Source organism: Dama dama, chromosome 27 (genome assembly GCF_033118175.1).
Source record: "Dama dama isolate Ldn47 chromosome 27, ASM3311817v1, whole genome shotgun sequence".
In the NCBI taxonomy this organism is placed as follows: Eukaryota; Metazoa; Chordata; class Mammalia; order Artiodactyla; family Cervidae; genus Dama; species Dama dama.
This window is the reverse complement of record NC_083707.1, coordinates 57,564,889-57,586,163: the sequence shown is the minus strand read 5'-3', so window position 1 is coordinate 57,586,163 and position 21,275 is coordinate 57,564,889. Positions and strand designations below refer to the sequence as shown.

Here is a 21,275-nt window from a genome sequence, read left to right as displayed (position 1 = left end):
TGCGATGAGCACTCTTACTTAAGCCAGAAAATTCACACACTGTATTTTAACACCCGCATATACCGTTCATCTGCCAGGACAGACTTACATCACAACTTTAAAATGCAAGGATTCTCATTTCCAATGTTTAAGTATGATAAGAGAGGGAAGAAGAAAAGTTGTAAAACCAACAGAAGGGAACAAGTATAAATTTGAACTATACCTAGGCGCTGTAGCTAAACTGGCTTTAAAATGTGGGTGCCTATAGCCACCTCAAATGTACTGTCCCCAGCCACTCCGGACACAGAACCCCTGCCCCTTCTAGATTCCCAGGCTTTTCCGTCTCAGGGAGTACAGACTAGGCCTCAGCCAGCCCCAGGCCTCCAGAGACTCACGACAGACCCTCCGCACACTCCCTTCTTCTCCACGTATAATTCAGCTGCAAGTCCTGTCAGACTTTCCCATGTCTCACCATCTCCCACGCCATGATCTCAATCCAAGCCGCCGTCCCCTCCTGACTGTTGCCACAACCTGCTAGTGTTCTTTCCTTACTTCCAACCAGCAGCTCAATGTCTTTTTAAAACAAATTGATCCACAGCTCTCCTCTGATTAAAAACCCTCTTCGGACCTCCCCCTGGACCTAGAATATAACCCAAGCTCCTTATGTGGCCGATGAGGCCCTCTGTGAACGGACCCCTCTGCCCTTGTCCCGCCAGCTCCTTGCCCACCACGCTCCAGCCACGCAGGCTTCTTTCCTCCAGAAGACAAGCTCTTTCCTGTCTTTTCGCTTCCCGGTTCTCTGCTGGATTTCGCCCCCAACCCCCACTGTCTCATGGCAGACAGTTTTAACCCCCAGGTCCTCAGCACTTCTGGGAAAGGTCTCTACGTGGGTGACCCCCACTGTCCTTCCCTATGGCAGCCTGCCAGCTTTGCGGGCTTCAGCGCACTCGTCACCTGAAGTCTCGTTTCTCACTGTCTCACCTACTCAACCAGAGGTTACTGTCTTAGTCACCGGTTCACCTGATGCCTAGAGCAGTGCTTGGCACAGTGCAACAGTGGGTGTTCAACACATATTTGCTGAACAAATGTGTATTTTAATAATAAAAATGACTACAGCAGCAATTTTACTGACTGCTTTATATTTGCCCACCATTTTGATTTCTAACCTTCAAAATAACCATGGTAATTAGATTGATGTTACAATAAGGAGAAATGAACTTAAGTCATTTGCATAAAGTCATTCGAGTTACCTTGGGTAAATTATTTAACCTCCCCAGGACTAATTTTTTTCTCACTGTAAAATGGCAGCAACAGGATGCAAACCTATATTTTCCTAGGCTTTAATACTCTTTTAAGCCTTTTGTTATCCCAGTGATCTTTTTCCCTACACCCTTACTGAAGAATAACCAACAAAAACTGCATATATTTAGGGTGTACAACATGACGGTTTAATAGTTACACATTGTGAAATGCTTGCCACAATAAGCTAACTCATCAGCTCACACAGTCATCATTTCCCAGTGATTCTTTTTCTGGGGCCTTGAAGCATGGGAGATCTGGCTTCCCAGGTGGCTCAGTGGTAAAGAATCTGCCTGCCAATTCAGAAGCCACAGGAGACGTAGGTTCCATCCCTGGGTTGGGAAAGTCCCCTGGAGGAGGAAATGGCTGCTCACTCCAATATTTTTGCCTGGAAAAGTCCATGGACAGAGGAGCCTGGCAGGCTACAATCCATGGGATCACAAAGAGTTGGACGCAACTGAACGTACAGCATGTGAGATCTTAGTTCCTTGACCAGGGACCAAACCTGCACTCCCTGCACTGGAAAGCAGAGTCTTAACCACTGGTCTGGCAGGGAAGTGCCCGTTTTCTGGTGATCCTTAATGTGTCTCCCACGCTAACCCTATCTTCTGCCAGAGTGAGTCTCTCTTACTGGAAGGAGTGTATCTTGCACCATTTCAGTGCCTCAAAATTTACCTTGGAGAAGATTCTCTGCTGTTACACAAAGAGACAAGAGAGGAGAAAGAAGGAACTGAAAAGTTTTCTCTCTAGAGGGTCTCAAAGAGAAATGAACGACTTTAGTCAAAGCAGGCCACGTGACCAGGATGTTCCAGAAGCTTCCTTTGTGGGAGACAGGACTAAGTAACTTTTAACAGTAACTTCAAACTCACAGTTTATACACCGGTCCTGTGTCAACAGTTTTAGTTGTCTAGGTCTTCAGGAAGCAAGCAAAGACATGTCTTTATTATTTATTGCTTCAAAGACTGAGAACTGAAAGGCAAAGTGTGATTTGAAAACCGCCCTGGGTGAGGAGTAAAGAGAGAAGTCACAATACCTCCCATGTTTCAACCACATATACTTCCTTCCTCCCACGTCGTGTGTGCGTGTGTGACTGGGAACCGTGGTCACCTCTAACCACCCTCGCGCAGTGCCCACTGGAAGGTGCTGAGAAAAAGCTGGGAGGGGGGATGGCACAGAGCTTGGGAGGGTGTCCGAAGGCACACAAATGAAAGCTCTGTTTTAAAGGGCGATCGCACAGTTTCCTGGCAAACAAATCTATTTTCAGATAACATCTGCAAAGAAGTCAAAGAAGTTACTTGATTTCCTGTAAGCTGGGGACAACCTGACTGGGTCTGATGGCTCACGAGGATTGTGCTTTCAACACACACACCTGTATAGAACAACCGGTTCAAGACATTTAACAACAAAACCCCCGCTGGAATTGCTACATAGATAAACAAGGGTGATTCTCGACTTGACAGAAGGATTCCTCAAAGGTTCCCTTTGCCTTATTCTCTCTTACAAAGCACTTGAACTGATACAACGCACAACTTTTCCAGGAATAGATCTATTATGTATATTACAGTGCATCTATTTTCAGAGGCCATGAACCAAAAAAACCGTTTCCGCCATCTTCCATTTAAAACCCTCCCTCCAAGGTTTTATTTTGAGCATTTGTAGGCTATTACTGAAAAGAACCCCAGAGAGTCCCAGAATAAACATCATCCCTCTTCCTTGAACAATTTCCCCTCATTACACAACCAGTGTGTGTCCACGCACTTTCCTCCTACAGGTCAATTTACATTTGTATCTGCTGTGGCTAAACCTGGTCTTCCAGCTCACTCTGCTCCTGCTTCCACGTCACTGACTCCCTGCAGTGTCCTGGCCCGGAAACCCACCCTCCCAGCCCTCGTCACCATTCCCCTTCTGTTTCTCGGCTTTCTTAATCTTCCTTCCATTTTTACCTCTTTTTCCTTCTTAACGTCCTGCTTTCAGGAATTTCTGTTGTTCACGAAACAAGATGAGTCCCTTTTAAGTAAGATCTAGTATCTGAGTACTTTTTAACTAGTCAAGAAGAGAGAAATTGAAGTCCGTGGGTCAAAGAGGAAATTGAGTATGACAATCTGTAGCTAAGCTCCCCAATCTAGAATCTTCCTAGCATCATTGGAGAGGACAGTGAGTTCAGGCCAGGTTCTGATCCTACTTTTGCCAACAACCAACTGTGATTTTGGCCAAATGATAACTTCCGGTAATCTCCTTTTCCACATAACTGTGTGCTCACATTTAAAATTTAAAAGTTCATGACAGTCCTGTTCTGGTCCTTCACAGAACTGTGAAGATAAAAACGTGAAGTAGAGGTATCTTGGGAACTGAAGAATAATAGTTAGCCATCTTTGCTCTTATCTTAGAGACAATAAAAGTAATACAAAATAAAATTGACATCAGAAACACAACCATTAGTATGTTATAGGGAATTAAAGAAGAAAAATGAATTGACATCAAAAAGGAGTGGGGAAGAATGGAAACGATGTGAGTGAAACCACGTGACTCTGCCAGCATGGCTGCAAAGTATCCACGGCAAAGCTCCTTTTATGTAAGAATGAAATAAAATGGCAGCATCACAAAACTGGAGCAGAAAGATGGAGCATCACAAAACTGGACCCTGGGGTCGATCTACTGGAACCCTGTGTGGCGTCTCTTACGGCTCCTGCATTACCAGGAAGGTTCTTTACCACTAGCGCCACCTGGGAAGCCCGTGTAACATGATAATTCTCTCTAAACATCCCCCACCCTCCAGCCCCTGCTTGGTCGAGGCTTGGTCAGAGCATGGCTTCCTTGGCAACCAATCTCGTGATGAGCATGACCCTAGCTGATAGAGCCGATCAGTCTGCACCCAAACAGTTGCTCTTAAAACAGAGCTCTAACTGACGGTGCTTATACCTCTGCACTCAAGACAAAAACATCTCAAATAGCATAGCTAGGTTTATTTGTGTTTGCCAAGGCTACAGATGCCAATAGTGGTTGTTTTCAGACCAGGATCTTTGACCCTTTAATTAAAAAATAAAAAAAATAACGGTCTAAAAAATCATTACAGACTTCTGGTTCAAAACAGTTTCAGTGAATTCATTTAATGCCCCTGCCCTTCTCCAATTTCCCCTGAAATGCCGAGAGGAGTAAAAATAGGAGAACAGTGAGTCAGAGCTGGACAGTGCAAATGGACACCATCCATTCATAAAAATCATAAGCCATTTCTCTAACATAAAGTGCAGACTAGACCAGTCTAAGAAGCAAGCTGGCCAACCCACCCACGTGCGATGGAGAAGCCCAACTGGAAGGAAGGCAGAAGAGGATAAATCACAATCTTCTGCAAAATATATCAGGTATTAGAGCCCAAGGAGCACAAGAACTTGGGGTGCATAACCCTTGTCTTAGACCTCAAACGAGCAACCACAGAAGGCGGCTCCTCATCAAGGCAATTGTTGCAGTAACAGACCGGGGAGCCCTCCCCAGCTACATCTGGGCCATCATAACAAAGACATCCGAGAAATCTAGTGCCACAGCCATCTCCTATGGCCATCTGTGGCTGTCCTCCCACAAACAGCTGGAATAGAATGTGGCAAAGTCAGACTAAAATAAACCTGAAGTTTCCCCTTCTCCTTGGGTTTAGGCCTGAGAGGCCTGTTTGGAGGTTTACAGCATCTTGGTCTCTCAAACCAGAGCTCTCTATAAGGACAATCAGAGAAAAGTCATCCGATTTTTTTGTGGAATAAGAATTAATATCCTCTTATGAGACTGCATTATCAAAAAAAGAGAAAATACTAGAATACTCCCATTTTGTATTTTCACCAAGATGCAGGAATACACTGAAAAGGAAAAACTGGAGATTTATTTATATTTGTTTTATGATTATACTGGATTTGATGAATTACATGCTTGTCTTCCCTACTAGATGATGAATTCTGAACACGCAGGAACTATTGTCTTAGTCATCTTTGAACTCACAGTACCAGGCACAATGCCTGGAATAGCAAAAGCATTAGAATACAGTATTAGATTAAGAAGTATTAGAATACAGTAAGGTTGACTGAACGAGCAAAATCCCACATTAAGCTGATTCCATCAGAGGTCACATTCTTAATTACAATGGTTTTTATTCTCAATGTCCCTAATTGAAATATTAAAGTTCTTTAATTCTTAAATTTCTATATTCTAACAAATGTAAATACAGTAAATTTTAGATTATTAACATAAGATTCAGGAGGAAAGCTAACTGTAAATTACTGAGTTTTATTAGATCCCCAACTATTTCCTCTTAAATCAATAATGAACATTCAAGTAACAACTGATTTCTAATCTATGGCTGATCCAACATAAAACTTCACAGAAATAGTGCCTCACTGGTAATGCAGAAACTGATTTCTTTTTCCTAGTCTCCCCTCAAATATGAAAAAGCCCCAGGGTATAACTGAAAAAGCCTATAGGCCTAATATCTGAATGATCTGCACAAGGGAACACTGATGGCAAAGCGCTGATCTTACCACTTGGAGAGAAACACAAAGGGCAGAAACAGATTTTTCCAAAGAAGATGACTGACTTTATTAGGATGGTACTGTATTGGCTGCTGGCTTATCACATCAAAATAGAAAATAGTTAAAACTTTCAGGCATATCTATATACACAAATAAATATGTGACTCCATTTCAGTCCACCCCATTTCACACATGGAAAACCTGAAAACCTTCAATCTCAGGCCAGCGATCACAACATAATCCATGAGATGAGTGTGCAGCCTCCTAGATATAGATCAACACATCTCTGCAGCTCCTCCAAGTCTGCGAGGTAAAGAATACTTACTCTCATTTTATAGACTGGACAGAGTCATTAAGTGCAACTGTTGAAAAACCTAATGAGATGTTAAAGTTATATTTACTACCCACAGAAGTTTCTTAAGTTTTCAGAGGTCCTGGTATTCTATAAAGCAGAACTTTATAGCCGAGTGCCCTAGGCTGGTAGATTTCAATCACCACAACTCCTGGGTACTTTTGAGACACTGGGGAGATAAACATTAGTAAACGCCACCTGAAGGAGCGGTTTACTGTCTGGTGATGGAGAGCACTTGCATCTAGATGGGACCTGCGTTAGCGCCAGTTATTCCTACCCAGGCCTCCTCCAAGAAAAGGCCCTGAGAAACACTCATCAAGCGTTTGATACAGTGGGTAACACAAAGGAGGTGTTTACAGGAGGCTGTTTCATCATTTGCACTTGGCCTGGAAAGCAGGGGATAACCTGAGAGTCCAAGCTTCCTGGCTTACAATCCAGGGTCCATTTGTAGTAGAGTTCTTAGTACCCCATCCTCACCCCCCAGCACCCAGTTTTGTCTGGTGATCCACGAGATTTCTAGAAAGCTGATTAACCCACTCCACTCCTGGTTCTCCGCCAGGTGAGCTGGCACATTTCATCTTGCCGGTGGTGATAGGTGCAGGAATGATGGGCACATAACCAAAATCAGTTAACTTGCTAGAGAATCCCAAGATTTCTGCTGAGACAAGGATAAATGCCAGGAACAGCTAGTAGACACCTTATGACTATGTAGAAAGTCAGTCCTGGGAGGAAGTCAACGACAAGAAGGGAAAGGCAGAGACGAAATCCACCTTCTTGGAAACAGGCTGCTCCCCGCCTTTCCTGAAGCCCAAACTGGTGCAAGACCGTTCTGATGGAACCAACACACTCCCTTTATTACAGCAAGCTGCACTGAGGTTCCTGATGCGTGTGCTTCACAGTACGCCACTGTACCATGTGGCCCTAACTTCCCATGTCCCTGAGGAAGGTCTGCAGTGTGGCTGCTGTCACAGGACCTGGATGACACGGTCCCTCCTGCTGACGTCACGGTAACCGACCAGCTCCACCCACAGCTGTGGAAAGGAAGGGCTGTTTCCTATTCAGCACATCTGACCTTGGAAGTGAGCAATTTCACTCAATATCGGTATATCCGGGGCGGGGCGGGGTGGGGGGAATGGTAAAAAACTTCAACAATAAACACCTGTCATACTTTATCTCGTTCACCTACATACACATAAATAAATACACGTGTATCTGCTTTCTTGGCTGCACTATTTCAACATAAGTTATAGAAACCTTACCCCTCAATGCACCTCCTTGGAATAAAGACATTCTTCTACAGAATGACAACACCATCATCACATAATAGTTCTCTAATACCTAACATGTATGTTATATTCAAGTTGTTCCAACTGTCCTCAAAATGTCTTCTATAGTTTTTTTTTGAAAAACAATCCAACCTAAGTTTACGTATTGCATTTGCTTTTTGTGCATTCTTTAGTCTCAACCCAGGGGGACATATGAGGCTCCATACGTGTACATGTTCCAAAAATACTTAACACAATTCATCTGGCCAAAGGAGGAGGCCTCCTTGGCCTCTGGAGAACGTGCTCACGGGGAAGGCCTACCTGGGGGGCTGAGGAGCTGAAGGACCTCGGTGTGCTCCATGGCCTGCAGGAAGTCGCTCAGCTCCACGACCGTGCAGCCCTTCTCAGCCAGCAGCTTCAGCAAACACAGGCTGGGGCTGCCTTCGGGCTCCAGGACCTTGAGAGAGCACTGCTCCAAGTCGAGACAACTGCCAACGACAGATTTAAGTCAGGTCAGCACCTTTACTTCAGTGCGATCTGCCTGCTGTATGTTTGGCCCCATCGTGGGTGTTGCAGGGAATAAACAGCAAGTTGTCGAGTGGTGGAAATGGTTTACAGGACAAATGACTACTGTCCCTTTTGACACAGTCTCCTGATGCTGCTCACCTTGTATAGCAGAAGTTGGCAAACTTTTCCTGTAACATGCCAGAGTGTTAATATTCTAGGCTTTATATGGGCCTCAGGGTCTTTGCTGTACCTTCTTGTTTTTGTTTTATAAATTTTTTTTTTTTTTAATTAGTTGGAGGCTAATCACTTCACATCATTTCAGTGGGTTTTGTCATACATTGACATGAATCAGCCATGAATCTACACATATTCCCCATCCCGATCCCCGCTCCCACCTCCCTATAATGTTTTAAATATAAAAAAATGTTCCTGGCTCATGAGCTGTACAGAAACAGACAGGGCTCCGAGTATGGCCCATAGGCTGTTGGCGGCAGACCCTTGCTCTATTTGACATATTTTGCCTTAAAGCCATGAGCTTTTCTTTCATAAGCAAGTCTTCTTTTTGTTGTTGTTTGGTTGCTAAGTCTCTTCTGACTCTTTTTGACCCCATGGACTGTATCCCGCCAGGCTGCTCTGTCCATGGGATTTCCCAGGCAGGAATACTGGAGTGGGCTGCCATGTCTTCTTTACTCAACTGAATAAAAGTACTACTTGCAAACAGAAACCCTATCATACATTGGATTGGCCAAAAAGTTCGTTTGGGTTTTTCTATATCCTTTCTTTTGGTGGGGGGGGGGTGGTGGTAGACATAATTCCCTTATAATTAATACTTGGAGTTTGACATCATGTACAATTACACCAACATTCGTCAAGGCTGAATATCACAGGTACAAGAGAGTATTATGACCATAAGATATCTCTTCGTAGTTCCCAGTTTTATCTTTCAGCTATAAAGGTCAGTTACCAGAGTCAACTGACTTGTTCTTAACAAGTAAATTTTTATGTCCACTCAATCAAAGAGTCTCTTACATCTTTCTGGGCCTATTCATTTACAGACAGGAGTAGAAGCTGTAACCAAGTTCTTCATACCATGCATTCATATGTGATGTTCACTCTTCGTATGCTGCCCAACTTCTTTAAGATAAAAGGAGTGACTTACAGCGGGGCCACACAGATGAGGAAGTTCTATATGGAGATCGCTGTCCTCGAGCATCTTCCGTTTCACCTCCTTGGGGTCCAATTTCCGTGCAAGGCCCTCAACCTGGAACACCTCATCTGTGCCTCACGGCTTCCAGCAGCTGCCCTCTCTTGTAACATCTTACGGAAAAATCCGAACAAACTTTTTGGTCAACCCAATATGTGTCTTAATTCCTCAATACCAAAAATTTTGTCTGGCTCATATTAATCATTTATAACTGAAAGACTATCGAGTGTATTTTAATCATAATTGAAATGCCTGGGACCCAGGATGGAAGGGGTCAAACATAAACATGGTACTGCAGCTATGGCAGAGACAAAGTGAGCAAGCTTTCATCTGGCTTAAAATATTCTTAATCAACATTCATTTTGACCAGTTTTAGTAAAAGGCTGCCATAGCATTTATACAATATAATGGTCACCCAAGATTTATAATTCTGTGATAAGGTTGGTTATTTCATAAAGAAAAACATGCATCCAACCAAAATAACTTCAGCACTAATATTCTACCTCATAGGACTGTTAGAATTAATTTAGGCAATCCATGTAAAAAGTACTTAGCACAGTATGTGCCAGATAAACAGTGCTCAATTGAATCGATCAGTTTTCCTCTGTTTCATTTGCTTCCTCTCTAAAGAAGGGCCCCTGACTAGAAGATCTCCAAATTCCTTTGCAGTTCAAAAACTCTAATTCTGGAATTACAAAGTTCAGATTCTGGTTATTTGACTCTTCCTTTACATTTTAATCTCAAAATAGACAGGTGACATCCTCGACCCCTCAGTGAAACTGGGAGGCAAGTGGCAGGGACAGCTGATATTTCTACAGAGACTGTGAGGTCTAACCTGCCGGGTCTTCTGAATCCCACCTCAAGATTTACTGGCCAGAGAACTGCAGGTGGTTTTAAAGTTTAAGATTGCTCATTTGAAATTGATGTTCACTGTAACTCAGAGTGTGACTGTGGTCATTGAATCATAGTGTCTGGCACATGGTCAGTGGCCCATAATTTTTTTCTTGATTACTTTCCTTTTGGGTTAGACTGACATAATATGTAGCTTGTAACTAAAAGATTAAAATGTAATAAATGACTTGCAAAACAGTAAAAAAAAAAAAAAAAAGGACTCAATAAAATTTAGCTGTTATTATAATTAAAAAAATGGGAATATTAAAAGAATACTAAGGTTAATTTCTCAGTTATGCTTATTTATAAAACTGTTTTAGCTTTTCCTTAAAAATTTCTTTGAGTAGCTACTGTTTCGGTAACTTGGTGGTATCCTCTAAAGTTTACTATCAGTAATATTCTAGCTAAAAATTTGTATATTTAATACTCTATCCTTGTTAAGCTATTTCACATCCTAAAAGATGATGCTGTGAAAATGCTGCACTCAATATGCCAGCAAATTTGGAAAACTCAGCAGTGGCCACAGGACAGAAAAAGGTCAGTTTTCATAACAATCCCAAAGAAAGGCAATGCCAAAGAATGTTCAAACTACCGCACAATTGTACTCATCTCACACACTAGTAAATAATGCTCAAAATTCTCCAAGTCAGGCTTCAACAGTACGTTAACTGTGAACTTCCAGGTGTTCAAGCTGGATTTAGAAAAGGCAGAGAAACCAGAGATCAAATTGCCAACATCTGTTGGATCAAAGAAAGAGCAAGAGAGCTCTAGAAAAACATCTACTTCTGCTTTATTGACTATGCCAAAGCCTTTGACTGTGTGGATCACAACAAACTGTGGAAAATTCTTGAAGAGGTGGGAATACCAGACCACCTTACCTGCCTCCTGAGAAACCTGCATGCAGGTCAAGAAGCAATAGTTAGAATTGGACATGGAACAACAGACTGATTCCAAATCAGGAAAGGAGTACGTCAAGGCTGTATATTGTCACCCTGCTTATTTAACTTATATGGAGAGTACCTCATGCGAAATGCCGGGAGGATGAAGCACAAGCTGGAATCAAAACTGCCAGGAGAAATATCAATAACTTCAGATACGCAGATGACACCACCCTTCTGGCAGAAAGCAAAGAAGAACTAAAGAGCCTCTTGATGAAAGTGAAAGAGGAGTGTGAAAAAGTTGGCATAAAACTCAACATTCAGAAAACTAAGATCATGGCATCCAGTCCCATCACTTCATGGCAAATAGATGCAGAAACAATGGAAACAGTGACAGACTTTATTTTCTTGGGCTCCAAAATCACTGCAGGTGGTGACTGCAGCCATGAAATTAAGCGATGCTTGTTCCTTGGAAGAAAAGCTATGACCAACCTAGACAGCATGTTAAAAAGCCAAATAATAGAACATTACTTTGCCAACAAAGGTCTGTCTAGTCATAGCTATGGTTTTTCCAGTAGTCATGTATGGATGTGAGAGTTGGACCATAAAGAGAACTGAGTGCTGAAGAATCGATGCTTTTGAACTGTGGTGTTGGAGAAGACTCTTGAGAGTCCCCTGGACTGCAAAGAGATCAAACCAGTCAATCCTAAAGGAAATCAGTCCTGAATATTCACTGGAAGGCCCGATGCTGAAGCTGAAGTTCTAAGAGCTTGGCCACCTGATGGGAAGAACTGACTCACTGGAAAAGACGGTGATGCTGGGAAAGATTGAAGGCAGAAGGAGAAGGGGACGACAGAGGATGAAATGGTTGGATGACATCACCAACTAGATGGACATGAGTTTGAGCAAGCTCTGGGAGTTGGTGATGGACAGGGAGGCCTGGCATGCAGCAATGCATAGGGTTGCAAAGAGTTGGATACGACTGAGTAACTGAAGTAAACTAAAAACTAATCCTTGTTAAAATGTCAACAACAATGTTCCAGGTCAACTGTTCCCAGTTTGAGGCACAACCTGAAGTCCATGGTGAAATATAAGGACAATAAGACCCTCTTTTACTCTAAGATTGTCTTTCCTATCTTTAAGTGTCAAAGTGTCCTTTCTTTTAAGAAATAATGGTATTTGTGATGATTACAAAAACAAAAGCTGAAGATGCCTATCGATCCTCTATTTTGTAAAATGCTTCTGTACTAGTCCAGGTAACGCCTGAGTCAAGGAACCAGTATTGGATTCAACGTTAAGTATTACCAATTTTTCAAATAATTATAATATGAAATTTACAAAAACATGGATGCTCTATGTTTAACACTTTATGATTCATAAAGGTTATCAAGATCTGATATATGAAATTAAGATGTCATCTTGTCAAATGCAGCCAAATGATGCTTTAATTAATCTTTATATTGATATGAAGAGAATTAAAAACCATTTTACTCCCCCCTCCAAACGAAGAAAAATCACATTGAAGCAGACGACAACTTCTCTTTCAATACAAAAGGCACTGGAGAAAAACAAGGTGCTCTATCTCCTTTCCTTTTACTGATTTTTCCACATGGGCACCGGCTATCAGCTAAGATGATGTCTATATATACGCAATATTTCTTTCCTTCCTTTTTTTAGTTACATTCCTGTAAGGCTGTGCTTTGAAGTGGTTTCTACCAGCCCTAATTTAAAATTTCTGATTTAATTAAAAACACTGTTTTCTTACTGAAACAAATAGACTTTGCTTAAAAAAAAAATTCTGTATTTTTTTCAGATAATTATAGATAACTTTATTTGGTACTATCAACCCACCAAGTTGTAATTTCTTTAAGGTTAGTTGCAATGTGGAATTGGAAACCTCTGAACTTTTTTTTTCAGTGAACTTTTTATATTCTGCTTAATGCAGACACATTTGGTTTAGCTTGTTCTTTGTTTTTTTTAAATAAAACTATATTTTACTTTTAAAAATATGTAATCAAACAGAACATATTCTACACCATTCAGGGTACAAATCTTGGTACTGCTTTCACAGTCATGTGCTTCTCTTCTTGGTACATTAACACTTTAGAATCCTTATTCATTAATTCAATAACTATTTATTAATCACCTAAAATAGGCCATTTTAGCCAGGGATTGAGACCACAACAGCAAACAAAATCCCTCCCAGATTTTTCTAGAGAAGAGGGACAGAGGTCTGAATGTTCATCAGTCCCGTGGTCCTAAGTGCTCTGGAGAAAAACAAAGCAAAGCAGGGGAACAGGTAATGGAGGACAGCGGATGGAGGAGATGATTTTAAACAGTGTGATCAGAAGAGACTTCACTGAGAAGGTGACCTTTTAAAAAAAATGTAATCAATGTTATTTGTTTTTAAAATTTTCAGTGATATATAGTTGATTTCAATGCTATGCTAGTTTCAGATGTAAAGTGATTCAATTATATGTAATTATACAAATATATATATATATTCCTTTCTACATTCTCCTCCATTATTGGTTATTATAAGAGACCGAGTATAGTTCCCTGTGCTATACAGTAGGTCCTTGTTGATCATCTATTTTATATATAGTAGTGTGTACATTTTAATCCCAAACTCCAAACTTACTCCTCCCTCCTTTCCCTTTTTGTAACCATAAGTAAGTCTTTTTTCCCTGTCTGTGAGTCTATTTCTGTTTTGTAAATAAGTTCATTTGAATAATTTTAAATTAAAAACTTTTTCTTATCACTTTAAAACTTTTCATTTTATATTGGGGTACGGTCTTTTCATTTTTTGTTGTGGTTTTTTGGCCATGCATGTGGCCATGTGGAACCTCAGTTCCCTGACTGGGGCTTTAACCTGTGCCCCTTGCTTGAGAAGCATGGAGTCTTAACCACTGGATCACCAGTGGCATATAGTTCATTAACGATGCTGTGTTAGTTTCAGAGGTACAGCAAAGTGATTCAATTATATATAAATATACAAATATATAGTTTTTTCTACATTCTCCTCCAATATAGGTTAATAGAAGATATTGAATATAGTTCCCTGTGCCATATAATAACTCCTTGTAGATTATCTATTTTCTGTATGATAGTATATATTTAAATCCCCAAATCCTAATTTATCCTTCCCTCCTTTTTCTTTGGTAACTGTAAGTTTATTTTCTTTTTCTGTGGGTCTACTTCTGTTTTTATAAATAAGTTCATGTGTATTACACTTTTTTAGATTCCACATATAAGTGATATCATATGCTATTTGGCATTCTCTGTGAGAAGGTGAGTTTTAATCACACACTTGAAGAGATAAAGGCAAACATCTCAGGCTGAGCAAACATCAAGTCCAAAGGCCCCACAGTCTTCAAGGAAGGGCAAGAAAGCACGTGTGACTAGAACAGAGCCATGGAGGAAGATGTTTTTGAGTTGGCCAAAAAACTTATTGGGGTTTTTCAGTAACATCTGCCAGGAAAACGTGAACGAACTTTTTGGCCAATTCAAGAGCTAACTGGGGGTTAAATGGTGTTTTTACTGAGACAGAGAAGCCACTGGAAGAGCTCTAAAGGAAGGGAGGATGAGACCTGATTTAATGTTTTCAAAGAAGGATTCTTAGTGCTCTGAAGAGTGCTGACTGGGGTGGGGAGCAAAGAAGGAGGCGGAGAAGTTAGATGGCTGCTGGAACAGCACAGATGAGAGGTTAACAGTGGCCTGGCCCAGCCTGGTCACAGAGAACCTTGGGTTCTAGACACACACTGGAGGGCTGGCAGAAGGCATGTCCTGACTCAGTGGATGAGGCAGGTAGAAGTGGAGTCAGGAATGACTCTGCAGTTTTTGGCCTGAGCACCTGGATGGATGTAGCTGCCCTTCACTGAGATACAGAAGAGAAAGGCAGAGGCAGAGGGCGTGTTGAGTTTTGGATGTGCTGCATTTTAAGATGTCTATCAGTCATTCAAGAGGAGATGTACACTTACACTACACTGGGATCTACACTGAGAGACCAACACTGGAAGTTCAAGGCAAAGCTATGGGTTTAAGGTATTAATTGAGAGCAGTGAACCTAAATATATATGCAGAGCCATGAGACTTAAGGATAACACCAAGGTAGGTAGGGACTAGATGAAGAAGTTCGTATAAAGAGATACAATGCCTAACTCTTCAGGCATTCTAAAACCCAGAGATCAAGAGGCAGAGACTGAAGAGATAGGCAGGAAACCTGTCATAAAGTGCTCGGGGGCAGGATTTTGTAGCTGAAGGAGCACCTTCCATACTTATGGCAAATAAGTGGTGGCTGACTGCCTTCCCTGGTCCACGTCCCACAGCCCCATTTCTAAGCTCCCTCCTTCATGGAGTTTACTTGGCAACAGAGCCTCCTGAGAGCTCTGCCATTTGGAAGCTAGGTGTTCCATGTCTCCCACAGGATTCATTCGCCTGGGCAAGATGCTCAGGACCTCCGCTTATCTACACTGACAGCACAGGGTGTTCAATACCAGGTGAGTGTAGTGAGAGACGGAGTATTTCCCACCCTGTCAGTGAATGGAGGAGGTCCCAGCCATCAGCCCCTGCAGCCACCCAGGAGGGTGTGCTGGTGAGCCCTGAGGGGACTCAGGGAAGAAAGACTACCTGCCACCTAGCGGTCACCAGACTGCAGCCACTCCCTTGGCAGGCCCTGAGGAAGGGGAGCTCCCGGTGAGGAAAACACAGGACACTGGGCCCAGGCAGCCGAGGCGCGTACCAAAGCAATCATTTCCCTGAACCCAGACTCCTGCATCTTCCCATACATCTTGCTGTTGCTGTTTAGTCACCAAGTCACGTCTGGCTCTTCGAGACCCCATGGACTACAGTCTGCCAGGCTCCTCTGTCCACGGGATTTCCCTGGCAAGAATACTAGAGCGGATTGCCGTTTCCTCATCTAGAGGATCTTCCTGACCCAGGGATCAAACCTGTGTCTCCTGCATTGGCAGGCAGATTCTTTACTGCTGAGCCACCAGGGAAGCCTTCCAATAGATAGCAAAGTGCTAAATTCCGTAACTTGGGACATCTGGTTGTCTTTAATTTACAATAATCTTTTCATGTTCAGACTGCCTGCTTTTTGTTGCAAAACTTCTATATAAGCTGGCTCCTTTCCTCGTCTCCTGGGAGCAGTTTCTCAGAGTTATCTGAAATGCTGTCTCCTGGACTAAGTTCCTCTTCTTGCCCCCAAATAAAACATAACTCACAACTTTCATGTTGTGCATTTCTGAAAAGTCAACACTGGACTGGAACTAGGTCTGGGCTTACATTTAGGGCACGCCCAAATGTACATGGTTTTGGGAAACTGAACTATATGCAAGGATTCATCCTGAATCACCAACAACCATCTGGGAACATTCTTCATTGAGAATGTTGAGAAAGAACTCCTGTGGCTTATTTACTAAGTTCTTATCTGGTCTGAGGCAAGTTGTACAGAGTAAAAAAGGTGAAAAGAAACAGAACAGGCAACCTTTTGGGGTTCTATGTCTGTGAACCAGCGACTCTGAGGAAAGCACTGCATACCCTCGTGGGAACTGCTATCCATTTGGACTAGACTCACTGTCATTTCTGGGTTTGACACTTGAGAGAAATGCCTGTAGGACTTTTTACTATTAAAATCATAGATGCTCTTTTTCCATCAGTATGAGAATAACTTTAAAATGCTAAACAACAACAAGGAAAATAACTGTTTTAGTTTTAAAAAGAAAAAGCATCATTCCCCAACAGAAAAGCTGTCATTCCCCAGCTTCCCAAGTTCTCAGGGGTAACCTTTTGTTAAGTCAGTTTAATTCTTTTGATCTCAACAGGTATCTGAGCTTAATGTTCTCCAGTTCCCCAACCTTCGGGGTAGCCTCCACTTTCCCCAGCACAACTAACCTACTCTGAGCTAACCTTCACCATCCTGGAATCCTGGTCCAACTCCGTCTGTCTCCAGCAGACTTCCCGCTGTGACATCCCGAGCATCCACAAATGCAAGCCCTTTGCCGCTGGTCTCCTTTGGCTGGGCAGCTGTCCTCTCTCTACACTCCCTTCACCAGAGAAGTGGCCTCCGAATTTTCCATCAGTTCTTCAAACAAAGTGAATACCATCATGTAACCTGTAACAAAATTTAACTGAAGGCCTGGGCTGCCCAGGTGGCACTAGCAGTAAAGAATCCACCTGCCAACGCAGGAGATGTAAGAGACGAGGGTTTGATTCCTGGATCAGGAAGATCTCCTGGAGGAGGGCATGGCAACCCACTCCAGTATTCTTGCATGGAAAATCCCATGGACAGAGGAGCCTGGAGGGCTACAGTCCAGAGGCTCAAAAAGAGTAGGACATGACTGAATCGACTTAGCATGCAAGTAGGCAACTGAAGGCTTGGGGAGGAAAACTGAACACCTGATGTCAGGTAAGCACTACTTTTTGATTCGATCAGTCGTTTCATCAGGGGCAGGGCCTTACTGAGGTTCTTCTCTGTCCTTCATAGCCAAATAGGAGTGCTCACTTCGGAGAACCCTCTTTATGAAAGGCTAGAGGCTTCCCTAACTAGAGTAGTAGTTAATTTCACAAATTAACCAATCACAGATCTGGTAATCTGACCCAAGCCAGCTCCCCCCGCCCCATACCCACAAACAAAAACAACTTTTTATCTTAAGTCTAGAAATTCAGAAACCCAGAGACCTAGGATAACTGTATGTATGTATTTTGGATTTTTTGGAACAGCCAAAAGCACAGTGTTTTTCCCAGAACAGGGGAAAAAAAAAAAAGTATGCCATCTATCTGCTCCACTTTGCAAATTTACCACTTTTTGATTCCATCCTCACATCATTACTCCCTCTAAACAGCCAAATATTCCCAAATCATCATTATTCAGGTTTAACCCCCAACTCTTTGAAACGTAAGGTTGTTGTGAGGGTTAAACACATAGTACAATGTCTGGTATACATACTGAGTACTTAATAAAAGATAAAAACCTGCTGTTATTATCACCTGCAACATAGCATTTAGCATGTTATTTGTAAATGTCTCAGAATAACAGTCTATCACTGCATAAGCCCTTATGAAAGTGAAAGAGAAAGTCGCTCAGCTGTGTCTGACTCCTTGTGACCCCATGGACTATAAAGTCCATGGAATTCTCCAGGCTAGAATACAGGAGTAGGTAGCCGTTCCCTTCTTGAGGGGATCTTCCCAACCCAGGGATTGAAGCCAGGTCACCTGCATTGCAGGCAGATTCTTTACCAGCTGAGCCACAACAGAAGCCCAAGAATACTGGAGTGGGTAGCCTATCCCTTCTCCAGGGGATCTTCCTGACCCAGGAATTGAACCAGGGTCACCTGCATTGCAGGCAGATTCTTTACCAGCTCAGCTACCAGGGAAGCCCAAGCCCTTCTGAGTAGGAGCTAAATGTTTGACATCTTTTTTATCTTCTGAAACTTTCTGCCAAAATTGGGCACTTAAAAAATGTAATTTTGCATGAGTGGTTCCTCTCTCAATTCAGATTTATAGTGTCTAAGAGAGGTTCTATGCGTAACACATAGGATCTTACCTCATGGTTCCTGTTCTCGAGGAGTTTATAAAGACATGTACAAATAATTACAGTACAAGACAAAGTTTCGTTATGAGAAAAGTTAAAAAACTGCTAAGGGATTCAAGGCAGACCCAGGTCATAACAGTGATCTTCCCAAGTGTGCTCTGGGAAACCCTACTGCAATTCCTAACACCCTTTTCACAGGATCCCCAAGGTCAAAATTTTTCAAAATACTACTGAGATGTTATTTATCTTTCTCACTCATTCTCTCAGAAGTGCACATTGGAATGTCCAGTGTTCCCTGACCTGTGACAGACTGTATGTAGAAGCTCATAAAAGATGCTGGTTCTAAAAAAAAAATTAAAAAAAGATGCTGGTTCTCTGGGATTAAGATAAGACATTCAAGAGATTTTTCAAAATGCTAAACAGTGCCATTTTACCTAACATTTTTTGTCTTGGAAAAGTTTGTTTTTCCATAAAAATATGTCATTTCTGTTAACATGCAATGAATTCTTCTTTTTAAATATTAAAAAAAATTCCGAACTTTAATTTAGAAATTTAAATTAGAAATATGGTAAATAAATATCAATATATGTTTGTATGCATGTAACATACAGAACCCACACTAAAAACTCTTTGGGGTCTTCAATAATTCTTAAGCGTGTAAAGGAGTCTTGAGAGCCTGAGGTTCAGTTCCAAGAAAACGGTCTTATACTTGAGTGTTCACGGTGAAATCAAACGGGTTTGCTGGAAGAAGACGGCGAGTTTAGTTTCAGTCTTTCCTACCATCCTTCTCTCGACCTTAAAGCCTCACGAATTCCTGCATCTCAAACCCTTCACCTTTGCCATCTCTCTACCCGCACGAAGCCTACCTAACTTTCCTCGGGTCTTCATCTAGGTCTGTGCATTTGAAGTTGTCTGGAATGACAGCCCTAAACTAATGGTCCCCGGACACCTTTCCTGGTATTCTTGGTTAACCCCGATCTCTTTCGGCTCAAGAGGACGAGAGTAGGAAAAGGGTGTGGAGGACCGGAGTCCAACCTAGAACCTCTGTGGGTCCAGGTTCTCCGCCTGGAAGGCAACTCAAGTTCCCTCACCCCTTCCAACCGGCGGCGCCTGCACCACTCGCCCGGCCCCGAGGCTTCCCAGCCCCCCATCGCCGCGTCCGCCCCAGCCCGCGGCGCCCCCCGCCCCAGCCCGCCCCACGTGACCCCGCCACCCGCCGGGGTCCCGGGGCCGCACCTGAGCCGGAGGCGCCCCCGACTCCCCGCCACCTCGGCCAGTCTCCGCCATCCCCGGCCCTCGGGCGCTCGGTCCAAACTCCCGCTGAGCCTCCGCAGCAGCGGCTCCGGAAGGCGGCTGAGGGTCGCGCCGGCTGCCGCGGGGAGCGGCGGCCCAGAGGGCGCGGCCGTCGGCGGCGACGAGGTCAGGGGCGGCGGGGCCTGCGGCAGCTCCCCGCACAGCGACAGGTCCCGCGCCGGCGACCCCAAGCCGGCCGCGGCTCCCGCCGGCCGCATCGCGCGCCTTCCGCTCGCCGCAGCGCCGCGGAGGCAGGGGCGGAAGGACGAGGCGGAGGGCGCTGCGCGGAGCTCTGAGAAGGAAGCACCGCTCCCCGCCCCACCAAGACCGGTTTGCCTGAGGGAGCCCGGCTGGCTGGCGGCGCCCGCCGCTCCGGGGGCGGGGCCTCGGCGGGGGCGGGGCCTCGGCGGGGGCGGGGCCGCCTACTGCGCGCGTGCGCGCACCGCCCCCGACCGCCTCACCGCCGCCCCCGACCGCCTCCCCGCCTCCCCCGCGCCGCCGCCTCAGAGCCGTCGCCGCGGAGGCGCGCCCTTCAAATGCCGGGGAGGTGGAGTCGGCGCTGGGCGGGAAGGGCCGGGCCGTGGCAGGTGGAGGAGGAAGCGGCGGAGGAACTACGCCCGGGCGGCTCTACTACGACGAGGAAGCTTGCGGCGTAGGGGCTTCCCAAGGCTGTGGGAGGAGGAATTCCTCGCGTCAAGGAGCGAGCGCACCTCTTTCCGTCGCCCGGCCTGCTGCTCCTCCGGAGGCGCGCTCGGCTGACTCAGTGACACCGGCGCCCGCGTTGGGCCACCTCAGCGAAGGCGTCCTCGTTTTCGGATTAGCTGTGTATGGCAATGCTGAGGGAAGTAGGGCTACAGATCCAGACAGATACTTAATGGAAACTGTCTGAAATCTGTGCCTAGACTTAAAAAAAAAAAAAAAAATTGGGCTATGGTGTATTTAGTTAAATCTTGGAAATGATTGTTTTTAGCAGGAGTCATCTGGTTTCCTCCGAGTCAGACTGCCACCCACAAGTGTCCTAAATCAAAGCAAGCAACTTTGGATGCCCTTCCCTGGAAGGCTTCCGAATAGATGAAATGACAATCGTAGGCGGCACCTGCACGCGCTTTCCGTCACTTAGCAACGTTCCAGGCCATTGCCCCCATTGAAAATTAGAGGGTAGTTTGGGACAAAAGCGAGTAAGCAACTTAATGAAGTGTGACTAGCCAGGTATCCCCTAGACAGCAGGCTTCCTGGTCTAATTTCTTGTGGTGTTAACTTTTGCATCACACGGGGACAGCAGGATTTCCCGTAGCAGTAATTTGGACATCCAGGTTCTACTTTTTGTCAACGTGGTTGCTCCATACAGTCTCCATCATATTCTATTGTCACTATTGGGTGATTTTTTAAAATTTGGAATAAGTTCAGGGTTCAGAATGAGGTATAATGACCAAGTGTACAACCTTTGGATCCAAGAAGATATGCTGGATTCTAGTTTTATGACTTTGAATAAGTTACTTAATTCTCTGCCTCATGTGCTAAAATGGGAATGAAAGTATAATAGTGTATGTCTCACTCTTTGTCTG

At 43.9% G+C, this 21,275-nt stretch overlaps 1 protein-coding gene and 1 pseudogene across 2 annotated transcripts in view; both read right to left on the bottom strand.

Annotated features, from left to right (window-relative positions):
- MALT1 (MALT1 paracaspase) overlaps positions 1-19,943 on the bottom strand; it is a 61,410-nt gene extending 41,467 nt beyond the window's left edge. For both annotated transcript variants that reach the window (XM_061131204.1, XM_061131205.1), the window contains exons 1-2: positions 19,654-19,943; positions 7,725-7,891 (exon numbers count right to left, since the gene is read on the bottom strand). In XM_061131204.1, the coding sequence (XP_060987187.1) occupies positions 7,725-7,891; positions 19,654-19,928 (442 nt within the window). In that variant the 5' untranslated portion in view covers positions 19,929-19,943. The remainder of the gene's footprint in view (positions 1-7,724; positions 7,892-19,653) is intronic.
- Positions 7,898-19,568, bottom strand: LOC133047435 (mitochondrial import receptor subunit TOM5 homolog; annotated as a pseudogene).
- Positions 19,944-21,275: the final 1,332 nt, after the last annotated feature.